At 41.3% G+C, this 14,489-nt stretch overlaps 1 protein-coding gene across 4 annotated transcripts in view; it reads left to right on the plus strand.

Moving 5' to 3' along the window:
* Positions 1-14,489, plus strand: part of MON2 (MON2 homolog, regulator of endosome-to-Golgi trafficking) — a 162,404-nt gene that overhangs the window by 125,426 nt on the left and 22,489 nt on the right. For all 4 annotated transcript variants that reach the window (XM_045032917.1, XM_045032925.1, XM_045032936.1 and 1 more), the window contains 3 exons: positions 10,525-10,585; positions 12,718-12,841; positions 13,591-13,798. In XM_045032917.1, coding sequence (XP_044888852.1) covers positions 10,525-10,585; positions 12,718-12,841; positions 13,591-13,798 — 393 coding nt within the window. The remainder of the gene's footprint in view (positions 1-10,524; positions 10,586-12,717; positions 12,842-13,590; positions 13,799-14,489) is intronic.

The following is a 14,489-nucleotide window of genomic DNA, read 5'->3' on the forward strand; positions in this document are numbered from 1 at the left end:
TTGGCCTGGAGTCTCCATAAATTAAAGATTAATCTTTCATTAAAGATTGCTGTATATATTCGTTCATAAGCTGAATTTTTTAGTAAAAAAGGGAAGCACCAGAGAAGGGAGTTGGCTTATGAACGGGTATAGAGAGGGAGAGGTGGGACACAGCCCCTCCCCCCAACAGAGGGAGCAAGGAGAGGCAGCACACGCAGAAGGGAAGAGTCGGGGCCAGAGTCTCTCCACTTCTGGCCACGCTGCTCTCCCCCTGCTGGGGCTGGGGCTGGCAGGCGGCAGCCGTGCTGCTCGGCCCCGCCCTCCAGAGCAGGCTGCAGCCGCACTGCCCGGTCTGGCCCGCTGGAGTAGGCTGTGGCCGCGCCGCTCAACCTGCCAGAGCAGCTCCAGCCAGGTCAGAGACATCCTCCCCTGGCCCTCCCCAGATAAGGTGGGAAGAGATGGGATGGGGAGAGTGTGAGGGTCCCAGGCTAGGCGTGGGGTCATGTCGGGGGGGTCACAGGGGTTACTCCAGTTCCCTCCCCCCCAAAATTTCCCCACCAATTGCTGTCCTGGCCCATCAGGGTAAGCAGCTGGCACGCCGGGACACTCTGTTTACTGAGGTTTACCTCCGTACCTGCGGACGCTCAAGGTAAACAAACGATCTCGGCCCACCAGCGGCTTATCTTGATGGCCCAGGAGCCAAAGTTTGCTGACCACTGAATTATAGGGTCGGCTTATGAGTGGGTTATAAAAAAAAATTTTCATTTTTACTTATCCATCTTGGGGGTGGGAGGCAGGGCGGCTTATAAACAAACCGGCTTATGATTGAGTATATACGGTATGTCCTGCGATGAAATCTCCAGGAATATATCCAACCAAAATTGGCAGCCCTAGGGCTTGTGCTCACCTATGGAAGACACTCACACCCACACACACACCATGTGAGGTAGGTTCTGGAGGGGATTTGCCTTTCTGGGTGGGTTCGAGTTTCTCTCCCTACTCTTCCCCTGCTACCTTGCAAAGGCAAATGAATGCTGCTGAGATGGGATCTGGAGTACTTTTCCCCTCTAAGGCCTGGTCTACACTACGCGTTTAAACCGAATTTAGCAGTGTTAAACCGAATTAACCCTGCACCCGTCCACACAACGAAGACCTTTATATTGATATAAAGGGCTCTTTAAACCGATTTCTGTACTCCTCCCCGACGAGGGGAGTAGCGTTGAAATTGGTATTGCCATGTCGGATTAGGGTTAGTGTGGCTGCAATTCGACGGTATTGGCTTCTGGGCGGTATCCCACAGTGCACCATTGTGACCGCTCTGGAAAGCAATCTGAACTCGGATGCACTGGCCAGGTAGACAGGAAAAGCCCCACAAACTTTTGAATTTCATTTTCTGTTTGCCCAGCGTGGAGCTCTGATCAGCACGGGTGGCGATGCAGTCCCAAATCCAAAAAGAGCTCCAGCATGGACCATATGGGAGATACTGGATCTGATCGCTGTATGGGGAGATGAATCTGTTCTATGAGAGCTCCGTTACAGAAGACGAAATGACAAAGCATTTGAAAAAATCTCCAGGCTATGATAGACAGAGGCCCCCCCAAACCTTTAATGTCCTGCCTGGACTATCATAGCAGCTGGAGGCTGCCTCCCCCTCATTTTATCTCACTAAAAACTCAGTGTTTCTTATTTCTGCATTCTTTATTACTTCATCACACAAATGGGAGGACACTGCCACGGTAGCCCAGGAGGGTTGGGGGAGGAGGGAAGCAACAGGTGGGGTTGTTGCAGGGGCACCCCCTAGAATGGCATGCAGCTCATCATTTCTGCGGGATCTCTGGGGCTCTGACCCGGAGCAGCTGTGTTCTCTGGTTCTCTAGTACACTTGCCCCATATTCTAGGCAGGACTGACTCTATTTTTAGACAAAACATAAAGAAGGGAATGACACGGCAGCATTCATTTGCCTTTGCAAGGTAGCAGAGGCCAGCCGGGAGCACCCATGACAGCGGCAGACGGTACAAAAGGATTGATAACCGTCATCACCAATTTCCAATTGCAAACGGTGCAAAATGACTGATAACCATCATCTCATCGCCAATTTACAATGGCAGACGGTGCAATAGGGATGGTAACTGTCTCTGCTACCTTGCAAAGGCAAATGAATGCTGCTGTATATCACTGCAGTACCGTGTCTGTCAGCAGCATCCAGTACACATACAGTGACACAAGGCAAAACAGGCTCCATGGTTGCCATGCTATGGCGTCTGCCAGGGCAATCCAGGGAAAAAGGGTACAAAATGATTGTCTGCCGTTGCTTTCACGGAGGAAGGATTGAGTGACGACATTTACCCAGAATCACCCGCGATACTGTTTTTGCCCCATCATGCATTGGGATCTCAACCCAGAATTCCAATGGGCGGGGGAGACTGCGGGAACTATGAGATAGCTACCCACAGTGCAACGCTCCGGAAATTGACGCTAGCCTCGGTACATAGACGCACACCGCCAAATTAATGTGCTTAGTGTGGCCGCGTGCACTCGACTTTTTTAAAAAAACGGTTTCTGTAAAATCGGAATAATCCCGTAGTGTAGACATACCCTCAGGGGGCCTGAGCCCTTCTTCCTACTGTTTTCCATGTGAGCCAGGATCTGATGTGTAGAGCCTGTTCTCCCCGTTCTCCTAATTTCATATAATATTATAATGGAGCGCCAGCTCTACTCTAGCTAAGGTCGGGAAGCTATTCCTGCTTAAAGATTGTCTCTTCTTAGTATTGTAAAATCCATATGCTTACATGGTTTAACTTGAAATTTGCTATACCTTGTGGGAGTGTAGTGTAGAATTAGTAAAATATCCCAGAGTGCATTGTCCCACATGGTGCTGTGTGCTTGGCCTCTGGGCCTCTACGCCCCCCTGAGGTGTTATAACCTTGTCTATATTAAGACTATTTTTTAAAAAGTTTCCACTGTAGTTAATACTGTTTTGAGCTTCACTAGTGTTAGTAATACTGGGAGCCAACATTTTAAACGTTGTTTCTTCTAAGCATGCTTATAGTACTTCTAATCAACATGGTACTTCAAACGCTGGTTTATAAACACTTAGGGTTTCTTTTGTTGCTAACACCACTAAAACTGAACTAATACTGGCAGTGGTGGGAGGCTTTCTTTCTTTGCAAAATTGCAATAGCATAGAATAGATAATTGCCAAGATTTTCCCAGAGTCCACTGATATTAGAACATCTAAGTAGGGTAGTAGGTGTTGCCATGGAAAGCACAGTTGTGATGGTAGAAAAGTTGCTGTGTGGATGCAAACTGAACTGTTTTCTTTTAACCAGTTAAGGTGATCTTGCCCCTTAATCATGATTTTGTAATCAGTTGGGCTGTGTCTACACTAAATCTAAGTCTGCTCCCTGGTTCACTACCTTATTTCTCAGCCTTGAATCAAGCATCCGGGATTTCTTTTTGTGCTCCTTCAGTTGCTCTTCCTCTTCTTGGCAAACAGCTGGATTGGCTGCCATGATTTGTCTTCCCCCTTTCTATAACTAGAAGATGCAAAAGCACAAAGAGAAATCTCTGGCCAGCAAAGTTAAGGACAATAAGGTTAAGTATAACAGGAATAAAAGGAACCCCAACAATGGTATTATCCATTAATGGAACAACTGTCAATAATGTAAAAGCATAAGCAGTCAGTAAACATTTCTGTTCTGTATATGGGGAAAAAGTCAGATGATTTATTCATATCAGAAGATGATCATGATGAGGAAATACTTTTAACTCCAACAGTAGGTGCTAAAGTTAGACACTTTTAAATCCGCAAGTCTGGATAACTTGCATCCAACAGTTTATAAAGAGAAGGTTGAGGAACCTTCTGAACCATTAATGTTGATTTTTAGTAAGGCTTAGAACACTGGGAAGGTTGCAGAGGACAGGAAGAAATTATTCTTTTTAAATAAATTATTCGTTTAGAAAGATAAATGGGATCACCAAATAATAATAGAACTTCCAGTTTGACATTGATCCTGGGGATAATAATAAAATGGCTAATATGGGACTCAGTTTAAAGATTAAAAGAGGGTAACTAAAGTCAGTCAACATGAGATTATGGAAATCAGATCTTTTCAAACTATATTAATATTTTTGATGAAATTACAAGTTTAGTTGATAATGGTAATAGTGTTGATTTAATATACTTTGATTTCTGTAGGCATTTGACTTGATACCACAAAATGTTCTGGTTAAGAAACCAGAACAGTACAATTCAACATGGCACTTACTATATTGATTAAAAACTGACTAACTAATAGGTCTCATCATATAATTGTAAATGTGGGGGTTATCACTGGGCAAGTATGTTTCTAATAGAGTCCTGTGGGGATTGGTTCTTGGCCCTGCACTATTTTTAATAGTTTTATGAGTGATCTGGAAGAAAACACTAAACTTTTATTGATCATTTGTAGATCATAGAATCATAGAATATCAGGGTTGGAAGGGACCTTAGGAGGTCATCTAGTCCAGCCCCCTGCTCAAAGAAGGACCCAATCCTCAACTAAATCATCCCAGCCAGGGCTTTGTCAAGCCTGACCTTAAAAACCTCGAAGGAAGGAGATTCCACCACCTCCCTAGGTAACCCATTCCAGTGCTTCACCACCCTCCTAGTGAAAACGTTTTTCCTAATATCCAACCTAAACCTCCCCCACTGCAACTTGAGACCATTACTCCTTGTTCTGTCATCTGATACCACTGAGAACAGTCTAGATCCATCCTCTTTGGAACCCCCTTTCAGATCGTTGAAAGCAGCTATCAAATCCCCCCTCATTCTTCTCTTCTGCAGACTAAATAATCCCAGTTCCCTCAGCCTCTCCTCATAAGTCATGTGCTCCAGCCCCCTAATCATTTTTTCCAATTTTTCCGCATCCTTCTTGTATTGTGGGGATCAGAACTGGACACAGTACTCCAGATGAAGCCTCACCAATGTTGAATAGAGGAGAATGATCATGTCCCTCGATCTGCTGGCAATGCCCCTACTGTACAGCCCAAAATCCTTCTTGGCAACAAGGGCACACTGTCAATGCATATCCAGCTTCTCGTCCACTGTAACCCCTAGGTCCTTTTCTGCAGAACTGTTGCCTAGCCATTCGGTCCCTAGTCTGTAGCAATGCATGGGATTCTTCCGTCCTAAGTGCAGGACTCTGCACTTGTACTTGTTGAACCTCATCAGGTTTCTTTTGGCCCAATCCTCTAATTTGTCTAGGTCCCTCTGTATTCTTTCCCTACCCTCCAGCATGTCTACCACTTCTCCCAGTTTAGTGTCATCTGCAAACTTGCTGAGAGTGCAGTCCACGCCATCCTCCAGATCATTAATAAAGATATTGAACAAAACTGGCCCCGGGACTGACCCTTGGGGCACTCCGCTTGAAACCGGCTGCCAACTAGACATGGAGCCGTTGAGCCTGACGTCTAGCCAGCTTTCTATCCACCTTATAGTCCATTCATCCAGCCCATACTTCTTTAACTGGTACATAATGAAGATGACATGTCACTGATACTGAATGACCTGGATCCCTTAATAAGCTGGGCTTAAGCAAACCGTATGTGTTTCAGTATGGCCAAATGTAGTGTCATTCATCTAGGAACAAATAATGTAGGCCATACTTACAGGATGGGAGAGTCAATCCTGGGAGGGAGTGACTCTGAAGAAGACTTTGGGGTCATGGTGGGTAATCAGCTGAAAATGAGATTCCAGGCTAAAAGGCCTAATGTGACCTTGCATGTATGAACAGGAGTAGGGAGATTATATTACCTCTGTATTTGGCACTGGTGCAACCACTCATGTGTCTAGTTCTGGTGTCCACACTTCAGGAATGCTATTGAAAAGTTAGAGAGGGTTAAGAGAAGAGGCATTTAGAAGCCAAGCCCGCCATAGTGCCAAAATTTGGCTTAGCTCAATCTTTAGTGTGTGACTGCAGGGCAGAGATGCAGATAGTTAAATGTGTTGGAGGAGTTCCAAAATTAAAATATTAGATTTGGATTGCAACACTTTGGAGCTTTCAGTGATGGAGCAGTTAGATGCTGGACAATCTAGATATTGACTTGTGACACATGCAACAGAAGGGAAGAAAGACAAGAATTATCAAAAGATTGGACAATGTGCCTTTCAGTGAAAGACTCAAAGAGTTCAGTCTATTTAGCTTACCAAAAATAAGTTGAAGGAGTGATTTGATCACAGTCTGTAAGTTCCTACAAGGGGAACATAAATTTTATAATTGAGAGTTCTTCAGTTTATCAATCAAAGGTGCAGCAAGATCCAATGGCTAGAAGTTGAAGCTAGACAAACTCCTACTAGAAAGAAGGTGCAATTGTATAAACATCGGGACAACTTAACACAAATTGTAGTGGATTTTCCATCACTGGAAATTAAGTCAAGATTAAATGTTTTTCTGAAAGATATACTCTACTTCAACCACAACCATTGGCCTTGAAGCAGGAATTAATTCAGACAAGTCCTCTGGCCTATGTCATTCAGGAAATCAAACTAGATGATCACAGTGGTCTGGCCATGGGATGTGTGACTTTACCTGGATAGTCCATTGTCTCTTAAGTTGGGGTAGGTTGTAAGCTACCTGTGGGGCTGGATGTGGGTAGATTTTTAAAAAAAAAATTTTTTTTAATGAAACCTAGGTAGGAGAGCAGAAACTAAAGTATGTGCAAGGTTGTATGCTAAGCAGTTGGTGTTACCAGAAGAGCCCAGGCCAATGAAAAAATAAAACATTAATTTCTCCGTCATGGAACATAACACCTTTCACGCAATAAGTATTGCGTTCTTGACAATGGAAATTTAGAGAGAGAACTAGATTGTTTTTTCTAATAAGCCAAAATCATTCTGAACTTTTAGGAGTCAGTATATTATTCTTTCAAGTTAAACTTGAATTTGCACCAACAGAGCTGTGAGTAGCATGCTGGTGTATTACTTCATAACAATAATTCTTAGAGACTTTTTTGGAAGCAGCTTAAACCATTATATGAAGTAATATTCAAAACCAGAAAAAGTGTGTGCATGTGTACATAGAATATAACATACCAAAGACTAAATCAAAAGAACACTCATGTTGAAAAGTCAAGCACTCAAAAGTGGGGAAATGCCAGAATTAAGGTTGCCTATGCAATCTTTAATTCAGCCTCCCCTATATGTATGCATTGTGATACAACCTTTAATTACATCATTACTACAGTTCTTGCATAGACACATTCCCCATTCAGTGTACACGAAGAGAGTGCTCACTGAACAGGTGGTTAATCAATATCTTTATACCCTCAGCATTGTGTTTATGGGTCCTGGGCTGGCTTACTGCACAGCAACCAACACTTGCAGCAAATATAGAATTTTAAATTTTCTTATTCCTTTTTTTATGGAACCCATTAACGCAGTATCTGAGTGTTTCACAAACATTATTTAATTTATCTTCACACTATTCCTATGAGGCAGAGAGATTGTTTGTAGTATCTAGATTAGTGGTCCCCTAACTTTTCCTGATCAGGCCCCCCCATGAGAGCCAGAGCAGGGAGCAGACGGCGTAAAGGGGCCAAAACTGGGGCCACAGCTGGGGGTGGAGCTGGGAACGGAAGCCATAGCAGGGCTGCAACTGGGGGCAAGTCTGGGGCTGGGAGCAGAGCTGGGGGCAGAGCAGGACCTCCTCTCTCCCGATGGGGGCTGGTCAGGGCCCCACTGTGCCCCCCACAAATGTTTGTCCACACCCCTCTTGGGGATCTCTGGTCTAAATTGTTTTTAAAAACAAACCAGGAAAAGAGAATTTCTATTTGCGTCATTGTGAATCTTTATATCCATAGCACAGACTTTTACCGCTTGAGCTAATGGAGTAACTGGTAGCAGTAGTAGGCTTTTATCCTCCATTTAGACCAGTCACTAGCTGGAGATAGGGTACACAGTTTGCAGTGGGTTCTACAAGAATTTTCTAGACAGCAAATGAATTTTAGGATTTGGGCGTTCTGGAGGGGAGTATAGTGGTTACCGACCCTTCAGTTGATTTTCCTCCCTCAAGCCTTTCCCCTTTTGGACCTGGCCCCCCTTTCTCTACTTTTATCCACCTATACCTGTCCATTCTGCTCCTCATCCCTCTGCATTCAAGTAAAGTGTCTTTCTCCTCCTCCTCCATGCTGCTTGGCCGCTAGCATGGAAATCACTGAAAGCAAAGGAGAGAGAGTCTCCTTCCTTTCAGTTTTAGTGTCAGGTATCACAGTGGCCCCCAGCAGACAGGATGAGCAATTGCAGGGAAAGTCCTGAAGCCATGGAATTAAGTATGGACAATGTGGTTGGCATAAAGGAGGTATGTGGGACTGGAACATGTTCAGTGCAGACAGAATGTTTGGAGAATCTAGCTGCCAAATTCTGAGAGGCTTCCACTGAGCATGTACAAATAGCTATTTGCATAGGGTTATAAATTGGCCATGTGAATTTTCATGGGAGAAGCAAAGTACATGACCCTGACCCCAAAGGGACCTCTGTGCCCATCTTCAAGTCTCTACTCTAAAGCCTGGAGGTGCTAGAATTTTTTTAACACTGGCCAAAAAACCATATTTTCCCCTAACTTTGTCCTCAGAAATTGCTGCATCATTTTTATTGCTTGGCAAAGTTATAAGCAACTAAAACCAGTTCCTTGTAATGTACAGTATTAGGCAAACTTAACTGTAGAAGTCCCTAGACCAGTGGTTCTCAAATTTTTGTGCTGGTGACCCCTTTCACACAGCAAGCCTCTGAATGCGACCCCCTTTATAAATTAAAAAAACTTTAAAATATATTTAACATCATTATAAATGCAGGTGGCAAAGCGGCTGACAGCTCGTGATCCCCCCCTGTAATAACCTTGTGAGCCCCTGAGGGGTCCCGACCCCCAGTTTGAGAACCCCTGCCCTAGACAATAAATTACATATAAAATGTAAACTCAGATATAAGGATTGGGTGCTGTCTACTGACAGGACAAAAAGACTATGCCAACTGTTTTGAAACTTACAGACTCATAGACTTTAAGGTCAGAAGGGACCATTATGATCATCTAGTCTGACCTCCTGCACAATGCAGGCCACAGAATCTCACCCATCCACTTCTATAACAACCTCCTAACCTATGTCTGAGTTATTGAAGTCCTCAAATTGTGGTTTGAAGACCTCAAGCTGCAGAGAATCCTCCAGCAAGTGACCCGTGCCCCATGCTGCAGAGGAAGGCGAAAAACCTCCAGGGCCTCTGCCAATCTGCCCTGGAAGAAAATTCCTTCCCGACCCCAAATATGGCGATCAGCTAAACCCTGACCATCTGGGCAAGACTCACCAGCCAGCAACCAGGAAAGAATTCTCTGTAGTATCTCAGATCCCATCCCATCTAACATCCCATCACAGACCACTGGGCATACTTACCTGCTGATAATCAAAGATCAATTGCCAAATTAATTGCCAAAATTAGGCTATCCCATCATACCATCCCCTCCATAAATTTATCAAGCTTAGTCTTAAAGCCAGATATATCTTTTGCCCCCACTGCTCCCCTTGGACAGATGCTCTCAGCCACATAAATGAAGGGCACATACATTACAAAAGTGATGTGACATTGTAGAGGAGAAAACATGAAATTGTTCAGAATTAGTAGTTTGTGAAACACCCACAATACTCCAGTTTCATGTCAGCATCGTGATTTAAAATATGGAACAAGCCCAAATATTTTTATGGAGTAGAATTCAGTGATGGATGCACTCTTGTTAAACAGGAATGAGAGAAAATGAACATTTGGTAGTTCAAATTGTGTGTTTTTTTTATTTTTTTAAAAAGATGGGAGAGTATTGTACCAAAAACAAAAATTGGATATCTGGTAGACATGTGGGAAAATCAAGTAAAATTCAAATGAAGTGCTTTTTAAGGTAAGCTTAAAAATAAAAATGACAAAAATCGTATAATCTTGTGACCAGAGAGGATAAGCAACAATGGTAAAATATGTTTGATCCACTGCAGTCTCTCTGTGGAATCTTTGTAAAGGGTTTACAGTGACAATTTTAAAGTTGCTATTATGACATGAACAAAGAAGAATCTGTTGATACACTAATAAACTATTCCTGTACAACAGTCTTTATCTTGGCAAATTTCTGATTTTTTTTAATTGAAGTGCTGTTTTTTAAAACACTAATACAGATGATTACAAACACACACAATAGCTAATGAAACAAAGCAAATATCAAAATAATACTGTCAGTGACAAATGATTACTATTTAAAGTCGATAATCAACTGTTTCTGTAACACTTTATTATGGTTTCTTACTTTTTTTTATACAACGTTTTTTCCTCAGTCCTTTTTAGATTGTTTTATTCATACGCTGTCAGGTTTGTATTCTAAAATATTAATTAGTCTCTGGCATATACAGTACTAGCTTTATGTATATACATATTTTTTATTTTAACACCGTGCATGCTTCTTTCTCTCTCTGTAGAATTTCCAGACGATTCTATGCACTTTAAAAATATAACATAATATTTTCATGTTTCTTTTTAGTATACCTCCAGATAATCTTTCTATTCAAGAGTTTCAGAGAAATGAGAGTATTGATGTTGAGGTGAGGAGACTAGAGTGTTTTTGTATTACCTTATATATAAACTAACTAGGAATGTTCAAACTCATAGGTAACAGTCATAAATTAACATCTGGAGAAAACTGGTTGATATTGAATTTTACTAACTTGGCTGCAACTTCTTTTTTGATCAGTAAAAAAGATAACAAAACCAGGGTCCAGATTGCGGCTGGCTTTTGGGGTGTGCTTAGGGGTGGGAAGTCATGCACAAGGAGTTCTTTGTTGGGATCAACTGGGGTGCAGGACAACCCCAAGGAATGGGGGGAAGTGGGACATGTCTCTGCCTCCCACACATTATCTGGTTCTGCACAGAGGGAATGCATGTGGCAGCCTCCTAATAATTGCTGCAATTCTCCAGATTTCACTGAAGCCTCCTGCTTTTCTGAATTAAAAAGTCTCCTAAGCTTTCTCTGAGAAGGTGTAGCTCCATCCAATCCCATACTCAAGGTCATACTTTAATGGCACAATCTTTCCCATAATTGTTAAATAGAATTATTTCTGTATTCATAAATAGTCCTTATTAAATGTTCATAGAGGACCACACTGTGAACCCCTTACTCCCATTTGTGAACTGTTACTCACACATGTAATTGCTTACCATTTGAGTGTAAATGTTCACAACCTGACCTAAAGTGAATGCCTCATGTTGCACTTTCTTAAGAGTGAAGCAATACTCTTGATTAGCCAAGAGATAAGCATTCAGTAATTATGATTATTTAAGCAGTGACTGTGTTCACCTATATAAAAAAAACCCACAAAAAACAGGAAGATATGATCCTTGCTCCAGGAACTTTAAATCTGAATGGACAGATGACGCAACTCAGACACACAATGCCCTTGATGCCCTCAGGCAGGTTATCAGACAGCACTGCAGTTTAAATGGGTGTGTTACAGTACTTGGTTGGGTTAACATTGGAAAAGCCTTGGAGAAGGAAGAGACATTTGAAGGAAGACAGACAGGTCACTTTTCGCATCAGGGCTGAGATAGGAGTTCTAGGTTGATGGGCAGTGATAATTAAGTGCTTTCAGTTATCTCCCAGGATACATAGAGCTAAGGATTAAAAATGGAAGCAGGGTTCCCTGTAGTGGCCTAGATCAGTGGTTCTCAACCTACACAAGTCTTCCAGAGGATACATCAACTCATTTAGTTATTTGCTTAGTTTTATAACAGGCTAAATAAAAAGCACTAGCAAAGTCAGTACAAACTAAAATTTCATACAGACAGTGACTGGTTTATACTGCTCTATGTACTATACACTGAAATGCAAGTAAAATACTTAAAGTCTAATTGATTTATTTTATAATTATATGATAAAAAATGAGAAAGAAAACAATTTTTTCAGTAATAGTGTGCTATGATACAAATATATTTTTATGTCAGATTTTGTAAGCATGTAGTTTTTAAGTGAGGTGAAACTTGGGGGTACGCAAGACAAATCAGACTCCTGAAAAGGGGTACAGTAGTCAGGAAAGGTTGAGAGCCACTGACTTAGATCTAGTGTGCAGTAAAACAGACCTACCGATGGGCATGGGACCTAACTGTCCCATGTTAGTTCCTCTCAGGATCAAGCCAAAAGAGGACCTTCTCTTATAAACACATTCTTCTGCTTGGTCTTGTTAATATTCACTGTCTTAATCTTCTAGTTAAGATGGAGTAGGGAGGGGAAGAGGAGGTTTGGTTCTGAAGGTCAGATTGTCCCTTTCCAAAACTCTCTAAATTCAGTCTGAAGTAAACATTTCAGCAATGATTTTCAAAATTCAGTGGGATCTGTTGAGTGATCTGCCCTTCAGAAGATCAGACAGATGCCTAAAATATGAATTTAGAAGCCTAATTTTAAGCTCCTATTTTTGAAAAATGTACACATCCTGTATTAGCAATTTTACAACAGTAAGCATAATAAATATAAAAGATGTTGCTTCTCAAGTTTCACTGAGCATGACCATTCATACTTTATTTGAACATTGTTTTCTTATATTTAATGAATGCATCCAGACTATAACTTCCTGTATCTTGTTCCATTTCTTTAAGTGTAGATATGTCTTCTAAGTGTTAGTTATAATTTTAAGAGCTGAATTTTTCCTAGAAAACAAATTTAAATGTATTTCATTTGTTTTAGGTGGTGCAACTCATCAGCACAGAGATACTGCCGTATGCTAATTTTATTCCCAAGGAATTTGTTGGTCAGATAATGACTATGCTTAATAAAGGTTCAATACATTCTCAGTCGTCGTCATTTACGGGTATGTTACCTGAATTATAAACAAAAGATAAGAACAGTGTAAAAATCGTGTGGAAGGCAAATTAAAATGTGCATATTACAATACCAATTTTACCAAAGATTTTAAACTGCATGTAGTACTCATTCACTAATATCATGAATAAATTCCCAGCCCACAGAGGTGATCTCAAATACTATAATTTCTTAATCTATGGGATAACTTTCATGCTATGAAGAATGTATAGTATTCTGTTTGTTTGCCACTTTCTGGTAATATTTCTGCATTTTGGAGTAAATATCTTGTTTAAGGATGCACTCTTGTCTCTTTGTACTTACCTAGGCTTTGAGTCTTTTTTTTTTTTTTAAACTGTCTTCCTCCACTTCCCACTCACTTTGGTCTCCAGCATGCGAGTTAAAATAGGTACTGGTAATAATTTCTGGCAATTGCAATGCATAAAAAAAAAATCCTGTTCTTTGAGATTGAGTGACTTTGATAAAAACTAAGGGGTGTAACTGACTAGACATTGCTTTTAGATTAAAGCTTTATAGCTAAGTTAAAACACTAATTGAAAATATGTAGCTGTTTCTGAATTTTTATGTGCTATTTAAAAATGGCTGTATGGCTATCTTTTTTCAGAATGTGTGCTTTACAGTATTTGCAAATGTTACCATTTTAAATACTGTAGGTATGATTAAGGCAGCTATTGAAATAAAAAATACAGTATGTTTACCATACTTGTTTCACTATTAAAGATTATTTTACTTTGACAGAAGCAGAAATAGATATTCGAATGAGAGAAGAATTTTCTAAGATGTGCTTTGAAACACTGCTTCAGTTTTCATTCAGTAATAAAGTCACAACTCCTCAGGAAGGATACATCTCTAGAATGGCACTGTCTGTACTCTTGAAAAGATCACAGGATGTACTGCATCGCTACATAGAAGATGAAAGATTAAGTGGCAAATGTCCTCTTCCACGGTATGTACTGTATTTTAAAAAAAAAAAAAAGAGGGGGAGGGCACGCCAATATTTTACGGTAGAAAAAAATGTATTTATAATTAAGAATATAATTTGACCAAAAAAAAAGTGGTGTTCTTCAGGTAGTGTCAATATGGGTGCTCCACCCTAGGTGCAATATTTCACCTGCCTTCCTCCTTTTGGGAACCACCTTTACCACTTGCAGTGGTCTTGGGAGTCCATCACTATGGACAAGTGGGTTTTGGAGATAATTTCCTCTTATATATGACAACCCTCCTTCTCTGTCCATTTCAGGGACCCTTCCCATGAGAACCTGCTACGGCAGGAAATAGATCCCCTTCTATAGAACCAGTTCCAACACAGCACAGAGGGGAAGGGGTTTTACTCCAGATGTTTTCTGGTCCCAGAAAAGAGACAGTTGGCAGTTGAAGATCCAGCCTAGATTTAAGACTACTCAATACCTTTGTGAAGGCACAAAAATTCAGAATGGTGACACTTGCAACGATAATCCCATCACTGGACCAAGGAGATTAGTTTTCGGCCCTAGACCTTCAGGTTGCATATTTCCGCATTGGAATCCACCCATCCCATAAATGATTCCTATGCTTTACAGAAGGCCAGTACCAATCAATTGCACACACGCAAAATGGGAAATGACTGCCTAGGAAGGAGTACTGCAGAAAAGGACCTT

Source organism: Mauremys mutica, chromosome 1 (assembly GCF_020497125.1).
Source record: "Mauremys mutica isolate MM-2020 ecotype Southern chromosome 1, ASM2049712v1, whole genome shotgun sequence".
NCBI lineage: Eukaryota > Metazoa > Chordata > Testudines > Geoemydidae > Mauremys > Mauremys mutica.